The 13,996-nt window shown below is 44.8% G+C and overlaps 1 protein-coding gene across 1 annotated transcript; it reads right to left on the bottom strand.

Annotated features, from left to right (window-relative positions):
• Positions 1 to 12,090: 12,090 nt before the first annotated feature.
• On the bottom strand, positions 12,091 to 13,733 carry LOC125512875 (uncharacterized). Its single transcript, XM_048677945.2, has one exon. The coding sequence runs from the start codon at positions 13,638 to 13,640 to the stop codon at positions 13,113 to 13,115; it is 528 nt and encodes a 175-aa protein (XP_048533902.1). The 5' UTR covers positions 13,641 to 13,733; the 3' UTR covers positions 12,091 to 13,112.
• Between the last annotated feature and the right edge of the window lie 263 nt (positions 13,734 to 13,996).

Here is a 13,996-nt window from a genome sequence, read left to right as displayed (position 1 = left end):
TTTTTTAAAATTTAATGTAATTTGTTTTCATTATATACATATGTCGAATATTTCGAAATATAAGAAAAGCAAAAAAAATCCAAAAACTAAAATATCAATAACAAGAAATAAAATGACACTAGCAGGCGAGCAGTGGTTACTGGGCAACCCAATCCCTAGCCTCTAGGAGAGCCGTGGTAGGGTCCACAGTAGGCGGACACTGCCGTGGGCGCTAATATATCTCGCCATCAGCGAGTCCAACTTCGGGCGCAGGAGGCCATAGTCTCTTTCTTTTCCACTTTTTTTGTACGTTTTTGTTTTCGTTTTTTGCTCTCCTTTTATACTTTTATTTATACTTTAAAATATTATAAATATATATATTGGAAAAACAACTATGCAAAAACATTTGAAAAATGTTGAAAAATATTTCAAAAATATTAATCAAGCATTCGGAAAATATTGAACATGTATAGAAAATTATTGATCATGTATTAAAAATATTGCATTTTTTATCATATACATAAAAAATTTAATCAAGCATTTGAAAAACATGTTGAACAAGTATTTAAAAAATCTTAATCAAGCATTTGGAAAATGTCAAATGTGTATAAAAAAATGTTGACCGTGTATTAGAAAATGATGAAAAAAATTTAATCATGTATATAAAAATGTTACGCCTTCAAGAAATGCTGAATCAGTATTTGAATAATGCTAATCAAGGATTTGGAAAGTTTTAAACGTGTATAGAAAAAATGTTCACAATATAATAAAAAATGTTAATCAAGTATTTCAATAATTCTAATCTTTTTATTTGAACAAGTGTTTGAATTATGCTTATCAAGTGTTTGAATAATGCTAATATTTTGATTTGAAAATTGCTAATCAATCATTTTTAGAAATGTATAGAAAATATGTTGACAATGAATTAAAAGAATGTTTTTTTTGTAAATGAATAATGTTAATCAAGCATTTCAAAATGGTAAAAATGTTGAACATATATTAAAAAAATATTTATATTGGAAAAATGTTAAACGTGTATAAGAGAAATGTTGTTCGCATATGCACAAAATGTAGAATGAAAACCCAAAGAATCAATGGATACCAAAAAAAAAGAAGAAAAAAGAAACCAGAAAATGAAACCAAAGAAAAAAATGCAAAAAACAATGAAAATGAAAATAAAAAACCGGAGAAGAAATAAGAAAAGAAACATAGGAAAAGAGGAAGAAAAACCTGTTAATCAAGCATTTTTTTAATATTCCACACTCTTTTTAAACTGGAAAGCCGGTGAAACCCGGCGTAATTCCTTCAAATATTTCGCCGTGTCTTAGTGGCTACAAGCAACACTAAGAAACTAGCAGGTCGAATGTTTTAACCCCGCACACATTATTTTTGAAATCAGTAACTAAGAAGCATTGTTTGCAAAAGTCACTCCAACATCCCTAGATCGCGACAAGTGGCACACTGCATGTGTGCCACCTGTCGCAACCCGTGAGTTTTCCTTTTTTTGTAGATTTGTTTCTTTAAAATGTTTTATCTCTTAAATCATGCGTTCATATCTCGAATCATTTTCACCGTTGGATTCATGCTTTGAGATCTTCAAAATTAGATCTCATGTTGATAGGTTTTGACGAGCTATTTTTTAACAAAAAAAGTCAAAAGAAAAAAACTCGAATCGAAAGCACGTTTTTTTCTCTTTTTCGAAGAGGCAAGACTCGCAGAAGCAAAGCTGTGCCTCCACGAGAGGTAAATCAGTGCCTTTCCTGGAAGAAAAAAAAGAAATGCATGTTCTTTCCCTTTTCGAGAGGCACGATTGTGCCTCTCGGGGAAGCAAATTCGTGCCTCCATGAGAAGTCAATCTATGTCTCACATGAAACAAAAAAAATCACTTTTTCCCCTTTCCAAGAGGCAAGACTGTGACTTTCGCGGAAGCAAATCCGTGTCTTTACGAGAAGTAAACTCGCGTAAGGAAAAAAAGAAAACATGTTTTTTCTATTTCCGAGAGTCTCGACTATGCCCCTCGTGGAAGCAAATCCATGCCTCCAAGAAAAGTAAATTTGTGCCCCTGCGCCAAATAGGGATCGCGGCCACGGGCTGAAGTGGCTAGTTGGGTTGCCGATGCAAATTGGATTGAGACAGATCTGCTCATTGCCGGAGCTGTCCGACCCGTCACTGTATTCCTCCTCCCAAGGGGTGTTGGAAATATGGCCTATGGGCAATAATATTGTATTATTTATTTCCATGCTTATAATTAAGAGTTTATATTCTATGCTATAAATGCTATGATCCTGGAATATGCAATTCAGTGGAACGATAAACGGTAAAACCTGATTTCTAGTCTTGCCTATAGGACTAGCTCAAGTGTTGTTTGTGATCATATTTTCTAGATCTTGGAATATAATTAAGTGTAACGGTAGTCCCAAAACAACTTAGAGAATATGATTTTAGAAGAACGATCAGATTGAATTGACCCAACTTGTTTGTTATATTTTGAGATACTACCGTAGTATATCATTATAACGCAAAGAGTTAATGTTTGATTTAGTTCCTTAGATCATGGGAGTATCGTAGTCACTTGTTACCATACGATGGACTTTGGGGTTGCTTAAATGTCATCTCTAACACGGGGATCATAACGACAACTTACATGTTCATCAGAAAGTTTGGCAAGGAACTAGATAGCTCAAGAGTGGGATTTGCTCCTTCGATGATGGAGAGTTATTCTTAGGGTCCTCTCAGTGTGACAACATCCATCATCGTCTGGCCAGACACAGGTAACTAGGTCACAGGGATGGCGGAACATGTCAACGAGAAAGAAGAACAATACTGATAACAAGGAGATCGGGATAGTGAGCATGAGAATGACTCAAGAGGATACCAATAAATCTCACCTCGGATTTTGTAAAGTATCCCAAAACAGAGGGAATAGCACATGATAACCAAAGGTTCACTCGAATGTCATTCGTGCATTCATAGGGATCAATGTTCCGCTATTGGTCATTGAACGAAGTGGATTTTCTTCATGTCTATGTTTTACCGAATTTACATGGTCACATGCTTAAGGGAATCACGATCAGTTGAGTGTTAGTGGAGTGACAGTTATGGGAAAATATTTATGAAATATTTCGAGAGAAACCGGAAGCGTTTCTGAGTTAACGGAAGAGTTTCGGGGTTTACCGGATAATACCAAGAATTGATATATAGGTGGAAAATGTTTCCGTAGATGTTACATTAATAATAAAAGGTTCTAATATTGATTGGTAAGCTTTTATAATTAATATAATATCAACAGGCCAACGAACTAATATAAAGGACAAGTGGTGGAAAGTTATTGGGCCCAATAACAAAATGGGGCGTGGGCGGGGGGTCTGGGGAGGGGGCGGGGGGGGGGGGGGGGGGGGAATATCTGGTGCACCGGAGCTTGTGGTGCTACCGGTGCACCGAGTTTATATTGTGCTTTTAAAATGTTCAAAAAATTCTCAAAAAAAATTTAGCACACTCACACAACATCAATGTAACTTGTCACAAAATTTCAAGTCAAAATTGAAGACATAACTCGAGAAACAAAAATGACAAATTCAAAACAGAATAGTAAATAACATAACTTGGGCTTTAGATTTGGCCCATTATCACATTGAAGTCTAATTTGTCATTTTTGTATCTCAAAAAATATTTCAAAGTTTTATACGAAATTTTGTGAAATCATACATTGATTTTGTGTCAACGTGCTAGATTTTTTTTTCAGGAATTTAAAAACATTCTATGGCATCCGGTGCATCGGTAGCACCACAAGTGCGGGTGCACCGGATACATTCCCAGAGGGGGTGGGTGGATAGGTGGGGCAGTGGGGTGGGGGGGGGGGGGACGGACGGGGAAGATGGGGCCAGAGGTGGGCGTGGGCGCGGAGCAGCAGAAAATATACTCAAGCCCGTTTCGATGGAGTATATTTACTCCTTCTGTGTGGGTCGGAGTAAAATTTATTCTCTCTTATACGTTTTAGAGGATCGGTTAGGTGCGGCATAAGGGAGTAAAATCCAATTTATCCTCCACTAACATCGGATAAGGGATCATTAGAAATGCACTTAATTCCTGCAAAAATTAATATAGGTCGACATTGGCGAGATTTTCCAGAGCAGCTGGATCATCAATAACATCTGGGCTGGACATCTAGGGTAATGAATCTATCTACCCAATAAAATGGACTGCGACGGAGTGAAACCTACGTTCAAATTCTCCGGCCGGCACCAACTCGCTCGATCTGATTGTTTATCTCTCCATTCTTTGGATTTTGCTTAATCCGTGGAAGGTTCTGGATCGCTCAGAGACACCGGCCGTACTGCATGCGATTACTTACTGGAGTTTTACGGGGTGTAAACGCTGATCGACCAGCGACTGACGAGAAGTACAAAGAAGTCTAGTCTGTCCAAGGATTTAAATTACAGCTTGGGTCATGACCCATGAGACAGTAGAAGTAGTACGTTCTAGAGAGTGGCCCTTGGAGGGGTAGACAAGCCGCACATATATTGATTTTTGTAATATTTACATTGGTGCATCTACATTAAGTAATCTGAGGTGTTTTTACGGTTACCTCGCTAGCTCCGCATGCAGTAACCACATAAATCCTGTTCAGAAAAAGACCTTGCGTGTTCAGATGCCTCTTTCGTGTGAGTAGTACTCCCTCTGTCCAGCTGTGTAATTCACCTTACGAAAATTAAATAGTCCCAAAATACATAGGCATGATGCATTAACTCTTAGGTTGTTTCTTGTTTTTTGACATAAATAAAATAATCAACCAATAAGAGATATGGGGGTGTATGTTTTTAATGACTTGAGACTACGAAACATGACATACAGTGGTCAGCTCGTTGCATGCAATGATATTAATTAGTAAAAAAACATTAAGTTCTCTCGTTTTCCTTTCCACCTTGGTTACGGTGCACAACCTAAGATGACTTATTCACCTGGACGAAGGGAGTAACGATTTATTTGCCCGACTTGGTCATGTAGTTAATCATCAGAATACTTGCACTTTCAGACTAGCAGCATTTATCAAGATATATTATATTTCTAGGCCGAGCAACATCATCGATGTTTTTGGCGGGTAAGATTTGGCGTCCTTGTCCAAAGATCTCTGCTTGCCACCTTCAGGCCAAGACCACCTCGCCTTATTTCTGGCATCACATGTCAGCATGCATGCCCCTGGCGGAAGCGGCAAGCGGCATTGTCTACATAGGGCCTGTTCGGAGGCTCCCCAGCTTCTCAAAACTCCAGAAAACCAGCTTCTACTCTTCGCTTCTCCTCGCTTCTAGCTTCAACTAGCGATCCGAGGAGCGTTCGGCTCGATCTATAGCTTCTCCCGTTGCTGCAGCCCAATTGGGAGGAGATGTGGCCTGTTACGCGTACGTTGGGCCAGCTGGACACAGCCCAATTAGCTGGGTACCAGTTCGAGCGAGGCTAGCGTAACGCTTCGATCGATCCTTTTCTATTTGACGAGGGGATGCAGCGAAGTGTTTTCTTTAGCGGTGGCAGTTCACTGTAAATTGAGGGAACTTCATGCTTCACGTTTTGGTGGAGCTGGGCCGGACGTGCTTCTCATTTTTACACTACGGGAACGAGCAGCTTCGTGAATTCAGCTTCTCGGGCTTCAACCATTCTGGATAACATCATCTGTGAAGTTTTGGAAGCGTGGAGCTGGAGGACACCAGAACAGGCCCATAGTACTGAGGATAGCCCAGGCAACCACCACCTACATGTTTGTTTAATGATTTTTTCATGAAAAAATTTGTGTTCTAGATAATCCTTATGCAGCTGCAAGGGGCGTGATTGATTGTCATCTCCATTGAAGCAGCTGGCCAGCCGGCCTGAGACGAGGAAAGCTACTGATCTTGAATATAGAAGGTTATGTTTGGGGAGTCTCATTTGAGGCGCAGATGGTGACCTAACCTAACCTAACCCATGGCACGGCATGCACATCGGATCATCCACTGTTAAAAGGTAAAAAAAGGTTGCAGATGATTTGTCCATTGGTATAGTTTACTCATCAGATGATGACTGCCTCAGAAAATTTATAGTACTAACGAGATGGCGATGATGAGCTGATGACCTTGGTTAAGTCGATGAAGAAATTGATTGTAGGAAATGCACGCATCTGGCCGTCGTATTCACTATTCAGCAACCTTATATATTACTCCTGGAACATTCTAGCCTTTGCACAGCGATAACTTATTAAGTAGTACTGCTAATATCACTTTGGGCCAAATCAGACAGAGCAAATAGATGAGCGATTGATACCCTAAGCTTATCTCCAGAGATATTTCTGCATGAACCGTTGAAATAAGCTTCTTCGATTTCTTACTTACTAAACAGCAAAGGGATAATGATACATGCAACACTCTTATAACTAAACAGGTGGAGATGAGCCTGAGCCTACACGCGAATTACCGTACTAGCTCCATGTAATCATTTACAACATCTTACCCCACAAAAAGATGAGAGTAATTCAGCCATAAGATCATGGAAAGTTAACGGCTCACATCAATCTGGGACCATTTTAAAAGAGCTTGTTTCTGAAACACTTTTTCCTGGATTCAGACACACAAATTTAGAAGTCGTGATAGAAACTCTATCGGTTGACAATGCCCTTCCTACAGGCTAGCCATTAGGGCATCCCTAGCCAATCCCCTAAACTTTAGAGTGTAAACAGCCGAGTATCTTTAGAGGAGTAAACTCTAAAGGTGGCCGGACCTAACTGATCCCCTATAGTTGGAGGAGTAATTTTTTTCCTCAATTATTTTAGCCTACCTGCATGAACTTCAAAAAATTGCATATTATATCATCAATCATTCAAATATTTTGAAAACAAACATGCAAAACATACAAACCATTAATAAGCATATGGTTTGACGAATCGAGATATTCAATTTTAAACATGCATAGTTCATCCAAAAGGCATCACATCTATCAAATTTGATCCAAATTCACCACAACATAGCATGTTTAATGTGGCGGATCGAGACCAACCATAGGCATGCACGATCTCAAACACCATCCTCGCCAAAGAAATCAACTGCCACCACCATCCACATGGCCACCCCCATCATCACCACCATCCTCTCGACCACCACCATCCACACCACCACCACCATTCCGGAGAGAGACCTCCATTGGGGTCAAGGTCTACCCATGAGTGAGCTCCCAAAACTTCTTTGCGGTATCATCCATTTGGGTTGGGTTCATGAACATGATAGCACGGTCTTTGCCTTTCTTAGCATTTTGTAGCCTCTCCTCCTCAAGTAGCTAGTTTACGCTCCTCCGCCTTCAACTTTCTCTCTTCGATCGCTAACTTGGATTTCCACTTCTCGTCCTTCAACATCTTGAGCTCATTCCATCTCGTTGTTTTCTCTTCCTTATGTTCGGCCGCCAACACTTTCTTGGTCTCAATCATGGCCACAAGTTCATCCTTCTATGTACCACATAATGCTCCTCTCCTCTTTCTCTCTTTTGCAATTTCGTTTCCATCTGGTCTCTTGCTAGCATCTTCATCCTCCTCGTCATCATCCTCAACGGGTATGTTCAACCTTGACCACTTTGGAGCGTTCTTGTCCTTTCTCCGAATACACTTCTCATTGATCACAAGCTCTTTTGTAGTAATGATACAATGTGAAGGGCTTGTGGCCGAACTTCCTGTTTCTTTGTTTGAAGAGGCCTCGATGATAGGGCCATATTCGGTGACTGTCACACCGCTCAGTGGTGCATGGTTCACTTGATCAATGACCATCGATTGCACTAGTCTTGCATGGTACCCCAACGATGGCCAGGGAAAGAGCGCTCGTACCCAGCCACTACTAGAGTTTCTCCCGCCTCTCGCCTGCGCCGGCGCCAGTCCACCTCGTCTCCTATGGCCTTAGGGTCATGGAGGCGTGGTGGATCCCGACCCTTGCCGGCGGGAGGGCTTCATTTTTGTATACTTTTATGAGTTCTCTTATGGTTTGTGTCCTACTCAGAGAGATGAGGCAAAGGCGGAGGGTGTGTGGAGATTTGTCTCCGGCGGATCTCGCGGGATTCAGTCGGCGTTTGTCTTCCGTGGATCCACGTGGATCTGGTCTTTGTCCGTGTGTGTTTATGTGTCTGCAGGTTGAAACCTTCTGATCTAAACTTCTCTTCAACGGACAACGACGACAGTTGTTGTTCTGGTACGCTAGTCCTTTAGGGTCTTAACACGACGACATCCCAACTGTCTACTACAACAAGTTTTGGCCGACTCCAGCGAGGATGGGGTGAAGACGGCGGTGCGCCTTCGTCTCGCTTCAGTGCCTATAGTCGTCGCTATGTGGTCTATGGATCTGGATGCAATTTTTATCACTTCTGATATCCGTTATACTACCATGATTAATGATGGATAGATTGAAAGTTTTCTCGTAAAATAAAAACTATTTTTTACTCTCCTAAAGATTTTTAGGGGGTCGGCTAGAGCTGTCTGAACTAGAGCAGTAGTGCAGAAGAGCTAGTGCAGAAACCGGTACTAGTATTTTTTAGGGCGACGCTAGGCGCTGGCGCACCAGCGGAACGGTTGGGCCGGTCGAGCCCTAGCCGCCCGATACGCGCGATTAAAATCGTCAGATCTGACCCCAGCTTCGCCTCCTCGTAGTCGCCCTCACCCCCTCCCACAACCCTGCGATAAAAATTGCAGCGCCGCGGACGCTCCGCACCCCCGCGGCCCCACCATACCCCCCCCTCTCAACTTGAAACACCACCGCGGCGTCCTCGCCGCCGGTCGGCGCCCTCCCCGTCTGTCCTCGTCGCCAGTCGGCGCCCTCCCCGTCTGTCCTCGTCGCTAGTCGCCGCCCTCGTCCCTGGCTCCACTCATGCAATAGCTGCGCCCTCTGGTTGCAGCTTCGCGTGGCGATGGATGTAGCTTGGTGGCGATGCAGCACCGCCCATGCCGTCGACCACCATGCCGGATTGAAGCTCTCCTTTCCATGGCCATTGAAGCTTTTTCCAAGGTTGAAGCTTTTCACGGACCGGTTGAAGCTTTTCCAGCAAAATCATATTATGGATCCAGCAAAACCAGATTATGGTTCCAGCAAAAAAAATATGTGTTTCCAGCAAAAAATGAGACGGTTTCAGCAAAATATTGATATGCTTGTCGCAAAAAAATTACATGGATCCAGCAAAAAAAATTGCGTGTTTCCAACAAAAAATGAGATGGTTTCAGTAAAACATTGATATGCTTGTCGCAAAAAATTACATGGATCCAGTAAAATCAGATTATGGTTCCAGCAAAAAAACACAAATGCAGCAAAAATCACCGTGGTCGTAGATTTTTTGGTGGGTGGGTGGTAGCAAAAACATGGGTTGGTTCCAGCAAAATCAAAGCATGGTTGTAGCAAAAATCGATTGAGAAAACTGACAATGTCATGGAGATGGATGTAGCAAAAATCCACAAAACACCGGTAGTAACAAAAACCAAAGCGGATGTAGCAAAATGGTTCACCGGTTCCAGCAAAAAATCACTATGGTAGTAGATTTTGGAGGGTGGGTGGTAGCAAAATGGTTCGCCGGTTCCAGCTCTTCCGCTGCACGGTTGCAGCAAAATCCCAGGCCCCGTCGTGCATGAGGTCGTGCTCACCGTCTTGCTGGATGTAGCATGGACTTCGCCGGTCCAGCTAGGCATCGACCGCTAGTAGCGGCGTCCGTCGCCGTTTCCACCACTTGCCTTTGCTGCTTGCTTAGTTCCATGGAGAAATGGTTCACAAGTTAGTATTTTTTTTTCTTGACAGTTATAAACTCCAAAATGTAGCTTTTCTTGGTTTGGTCAGGGTCTGATCATCTGACGACTGACTTGCCTGGGCATCATTCGATGCTGACGTTCGAGAACTTAAAAAGAGTAGGAGAACTCGTTCCAAATTTGACGAATCTTTTACAGGAGGAGTACAACTACAAACTCGTCGGTTGTTCCATTAGTTCGTCATGTCAAACCACAGGTATATTCCACTATCAGCAACTCGAACCGTTGTTTTTTACTGAGCAGATATTCAACACATCCGTGCTACGATCGCCTGTATATAATAAAGGGCCGATTTGTTGTTTACGCATGTACTATGATTCGTATTTCATTGTAAAATAGATGCGGAGGCCTTTATTTTGACCATGCACAATCACCTATTTCTTTCCTCTTGTACTATATAGGGTCACATAAAGTTGTGTTATCTCCACATGCCATGAAACATTCAGCTATTTCTGAAACATTTTTTTTCAGGATTCAGACGCACGATGTCAGAATTTCGTACCACAAATCAATTTGCTTGGCATTGCCCTGCCTACAGGCTAGCCATGACATATGGTCATCGTCACTAGCTAATTGTTCTGTCTTCAAGTCTGGTACCCTGTGCCCGAGGGAAACGGACTTTGTGTTGTGTTGCAAACTCTGAACTACTAGAGCAGCAGCAGAGCTAGTGCAGAAACGGGTATTAGTATCTCACAGGTCAATGCGAGCACGGCGGAGACATGGCAGTGCACACCACTGCCAAGTCAACTTCAGGCCACCAATCGCGACATTGGGGGCCTGAAGTTGACTTGGCAGTCGTGATCGGGTTGTTCCGACGGGTCGTGCGTTCTGTTGGCCTGCTCGCTGCCGCCAACGCTGACGTTCCAGAGCCTCTTCTTTTGGCTAGCCAAGCAAGTGTCCGTCTGATCTTTGACGAGTTTGTTGGGGGCAGTAGCAGTACCGTACCAACTGGATCGTCAGATATTCAACGAGTTTGTTAGTTAAGAGCATTACTAGTAGAGCCCTCAAATCTTTAAAAATAACCCTTTTTTTACAGTTTTCGTCGAAAAAACGCCGTAGACTAGAACTTCTAAACCCTCAAACCCGTAAAAAATTTAAAGATCCAACGCTCAAACCAGTTTGCAATCTGTGGAAGTAGAGGTTGAGAGGAAAATCTCCCCCCAACCCGCACTCCTCTTCCTCTCTCGCGCGGGAGGCAACTGCCTCCTCCTTCCGGCCTCCTCCTGCCGCGGCAGCCATGGAGGGCCCCGCCCGTCCTGCCCGCCTCGCCCGCCCCCGCCCCCATCCCGCCCGCCTCGCCGATCCCTCGCCGGCAGTCCGGCAGTCGGGGCGCCACCGGCTCTCCACCGGCCCGCGCGCCGCCCGTCCATGGCGAACCCGAGGAGGGCCATCGCACTGCAAATCAACACGCAGACCCCGCCATTCCCCGCCGCCGCCGCCGCGCCCCCGTCCTCCTCGCTTCCTTCGTCGCTCCTCCACTTCCTGAAGCGGCCGGCGTCCTTCCCCTTCCCGCTCTCCCTCTTCGTCCTCCTCACCTGGATCTCCCTCCACTTCCACCAACCCACCCCCTCCGCCTCCCTTCAGCGCCCCACTGTCGCCGCAGCCCGCGAGGCCGGCCTCCCTGGTGAGCTCCCTCTTTGCCTCGCGAATTCTACGTTTTCAGTTATGCTCTCTGTTGTTAGCTCGCTGCACTAAGTTGTTTTAGTAAAAGAGTTGGAATGTGGCAGGGATGATGTAGAATAAATAACACTGTGTCATCAATTGCAGAAATCAGGCCTGCCTAGTTCATATTTGTAGTAGATACTCCAATTCTTGTTCAGTTTGAAGTTTATAGTGAGAAGAACAAACTGATGTTCTGAACATGATACTGGTGGAAGTGCAGCATGAACAATGTTGTCACGCGTGTCTTTAACACCTTTCGGGGCCATTTGGTTTCCACCTTTCAAAATAATCTTTGTGATGTAAACTATTAAACTATTAAAATGATGATTTTGTGATGTAAACTATTAAACCATGCATCAATGATTGTCATTTGGTAGTTTGTTTGGAAGTTGATTGTGTTCTTGTTGTCAAGAATTGTGAGATGTCAAATGATAGATTTAAAGGTTGGGGTCGAGGCAAAGACTAGAACTCTCAAATCCAATCCTTAAAGCAGTTTAAGGGTTGGGTTTGAAGGTTCTAGTATTTGCCCCTGTTTTTCAACCCTTAAAAGTGTTAAAAAATGGCACTTCTCAACCCTTGAAACTGCTTTAAGGATTTGAGGGTTTGAAGGTTCTACTAGTAATGCTCTAAACTATATTCCACTCTCAGCAACTCCACTTGGTTTTCGCCTGTCAGCTCTTCAGCGGATCTAGCGTGTGTGCATGCGTAAACGGCCGGGTTTCAACGGAGGCTCGCCAATGTTCTTTCTTTGCCCCAGCTTGTACAACGTATGGTCACTCAGTATTTCGTTGGTTAAGGAATACAGAACCAGTAGCAGATGATAAGTATTGGTGTGCTGAGCAACTGATTCCTGGCGAAGAAACAGAACACAAGTGATCAAGTATCTTCTTCCACAACTAACAAGAAGCTGGACAGCCGTGTGCGCGCAACATCATCTTCTTCTTCTTGCGCAAGTTGAAGAGTCGGAGGGGGAGGAATCCCAACCGCTCCGCCGTCCCTCGCGCCAACAGTAAAATATCACTTCTCTCAAAGAAACAGTAAAATATACCACGAATCCAACAAAAAAATACAGTAAAAATAACACGGGCGGGAGGACGAAGAAGAATCCTCAGTTCATCAGCCGCGCGCGCCATGGAACTTTTGCAGAACTGTCGTCGGAATCGGGGGGTTTCTCCCGTGCTGCAAGTTGGTCGCCTGCTCCGGCCGGAGGCACGGGTGCCGCCCGCGTGACGCGATCAAGCGACGGCGAGACGCCACTGATCTCTGGAGCTTATCCAAAACCGAAACAACGGGAGATGCATCCACACTCCAGAAACAGAAACAGAAACGGGAGCAGAATGTTGTAGCGGCAAACAAATCATCCAAAGACGGATAAGCCTCCGGTCACAGGACAGATGAGATGCATGTATGTGTCTCCAATTTGTCACTCATCTAGTATTGATGTATATCCAAAAGACCAAAACCAAGCGGAGCTGTACACACCTATGTACACCTAAAAGCTACGTATCTAATTGATCAGGCCCGAATCGAATTGGGTCTTAAAACTCCAATCTTCCTGGCCGGCCTAACCCCCACCGATCTTCTATATACAGCGACGGGATTATTCGGGGAATTTGTTTCCTATGTACACTTTGTGCAGTATGTACTAGCAGTATCTTTGCTATGGCATGCCGAGGATGTTGTCTATTTACTGGCGGCCGGCGGCGGCGGAGAGCCGGCTGGGCCCGGCGTGGAACTGCTCCACCACTCGCTTCCGGTGCTGCAGCTGCTGCACCGCGTGGGACGGCACGAGCGCCTTGCGTGCCCAGTGCCCGCTCCCCATGGGGACGCGCTGCGCCAGCCCGCTGTACGAGCGTCTAGAGCAGCCGCTGCCTCTGGGGACGAGCTGCGCGAATGGGCTCGCCGTGCGCTTCGACGGCAGCGAAGGCGGGGAGACGGGCCTGCTGGTGCTGCCAGCTTGGGCCGCCTGCTTGCGCTCCTTGTGGAGGCTGCACCGGAAGGAGCCCGGGTGGTTCGTCGGGGAGCACATGCAGGACCGACGGATCTTGGGGGCGGCGGTGGGGGAGGAGGGGGGAGAGGAGACGCTGACGGACTTGACCGGCGACGGCGAGCCACCGGCGGGGAGCTTGACACGGGAGAGCGAGGCGGATTGGTAGTTGGGAAAGGGGCTCAAAAGGATGGGGCCGCTTGGCCGAGATGCAGCCGCCGTCGACATGATGAGAGATTGGGGAGGTGGAGGCGGAGTTGAGAATCAGAGGAGAGGAGGGGCTTTGGTGTCTCAGTTGAGCTCCGGTGGTTAGCTGCCGGTTTGGGTAAACTAAGATGAGAGCCGGTTGGCCGCAATTTATAGGCCGGGGAGGGCGAGAGGAGGGGCAGTTTGGTAAAGTTAGTGGCGGAGAAATCCTGCAGTTTGGTCAAGTTAGGCCCTGTTTGATAGCAAAGTATTTTCTAAGTATTTTGAGAATACTACAGTTTTTTAGATTATCCTAGTTTTATCTATAATGAGTTGTTTGGTTGCCCATAACAACCGTACTTCTAATATTGTAGTATTAGGCAAACAACAGTTTTTTC

Source organism: Triticum urartu, chromosome 6A (genome assembly GCF_056163025.1).
Source record: "Triticum urartu cultivar PI428250 chromosome 6A, HENAU_Tu73, whole genome shotgun sequence".
In the NCBI taxonomy this organism is placed as follows: Eukaryota; Viridiplantae; Streptophyta; class Magnoliopsida; order Poales; family Poaceae; genus Triticum; species Triticum urartu.
Note: the sequence above shows the minus strand (reverse complement) of the source record. Positions and strands in the feature narration are given on the sequence as shown.

What these genes read in the sequence shown, in the direction of transcription:
- LOC125512875 (XM_048677945.2), bottom strand. Translation starts at nt 13,640, where the DNA reads ATGTCGACGGCGGCTGCATCTCGGCCAAGCGGCCCCATCCTTTTGAGC.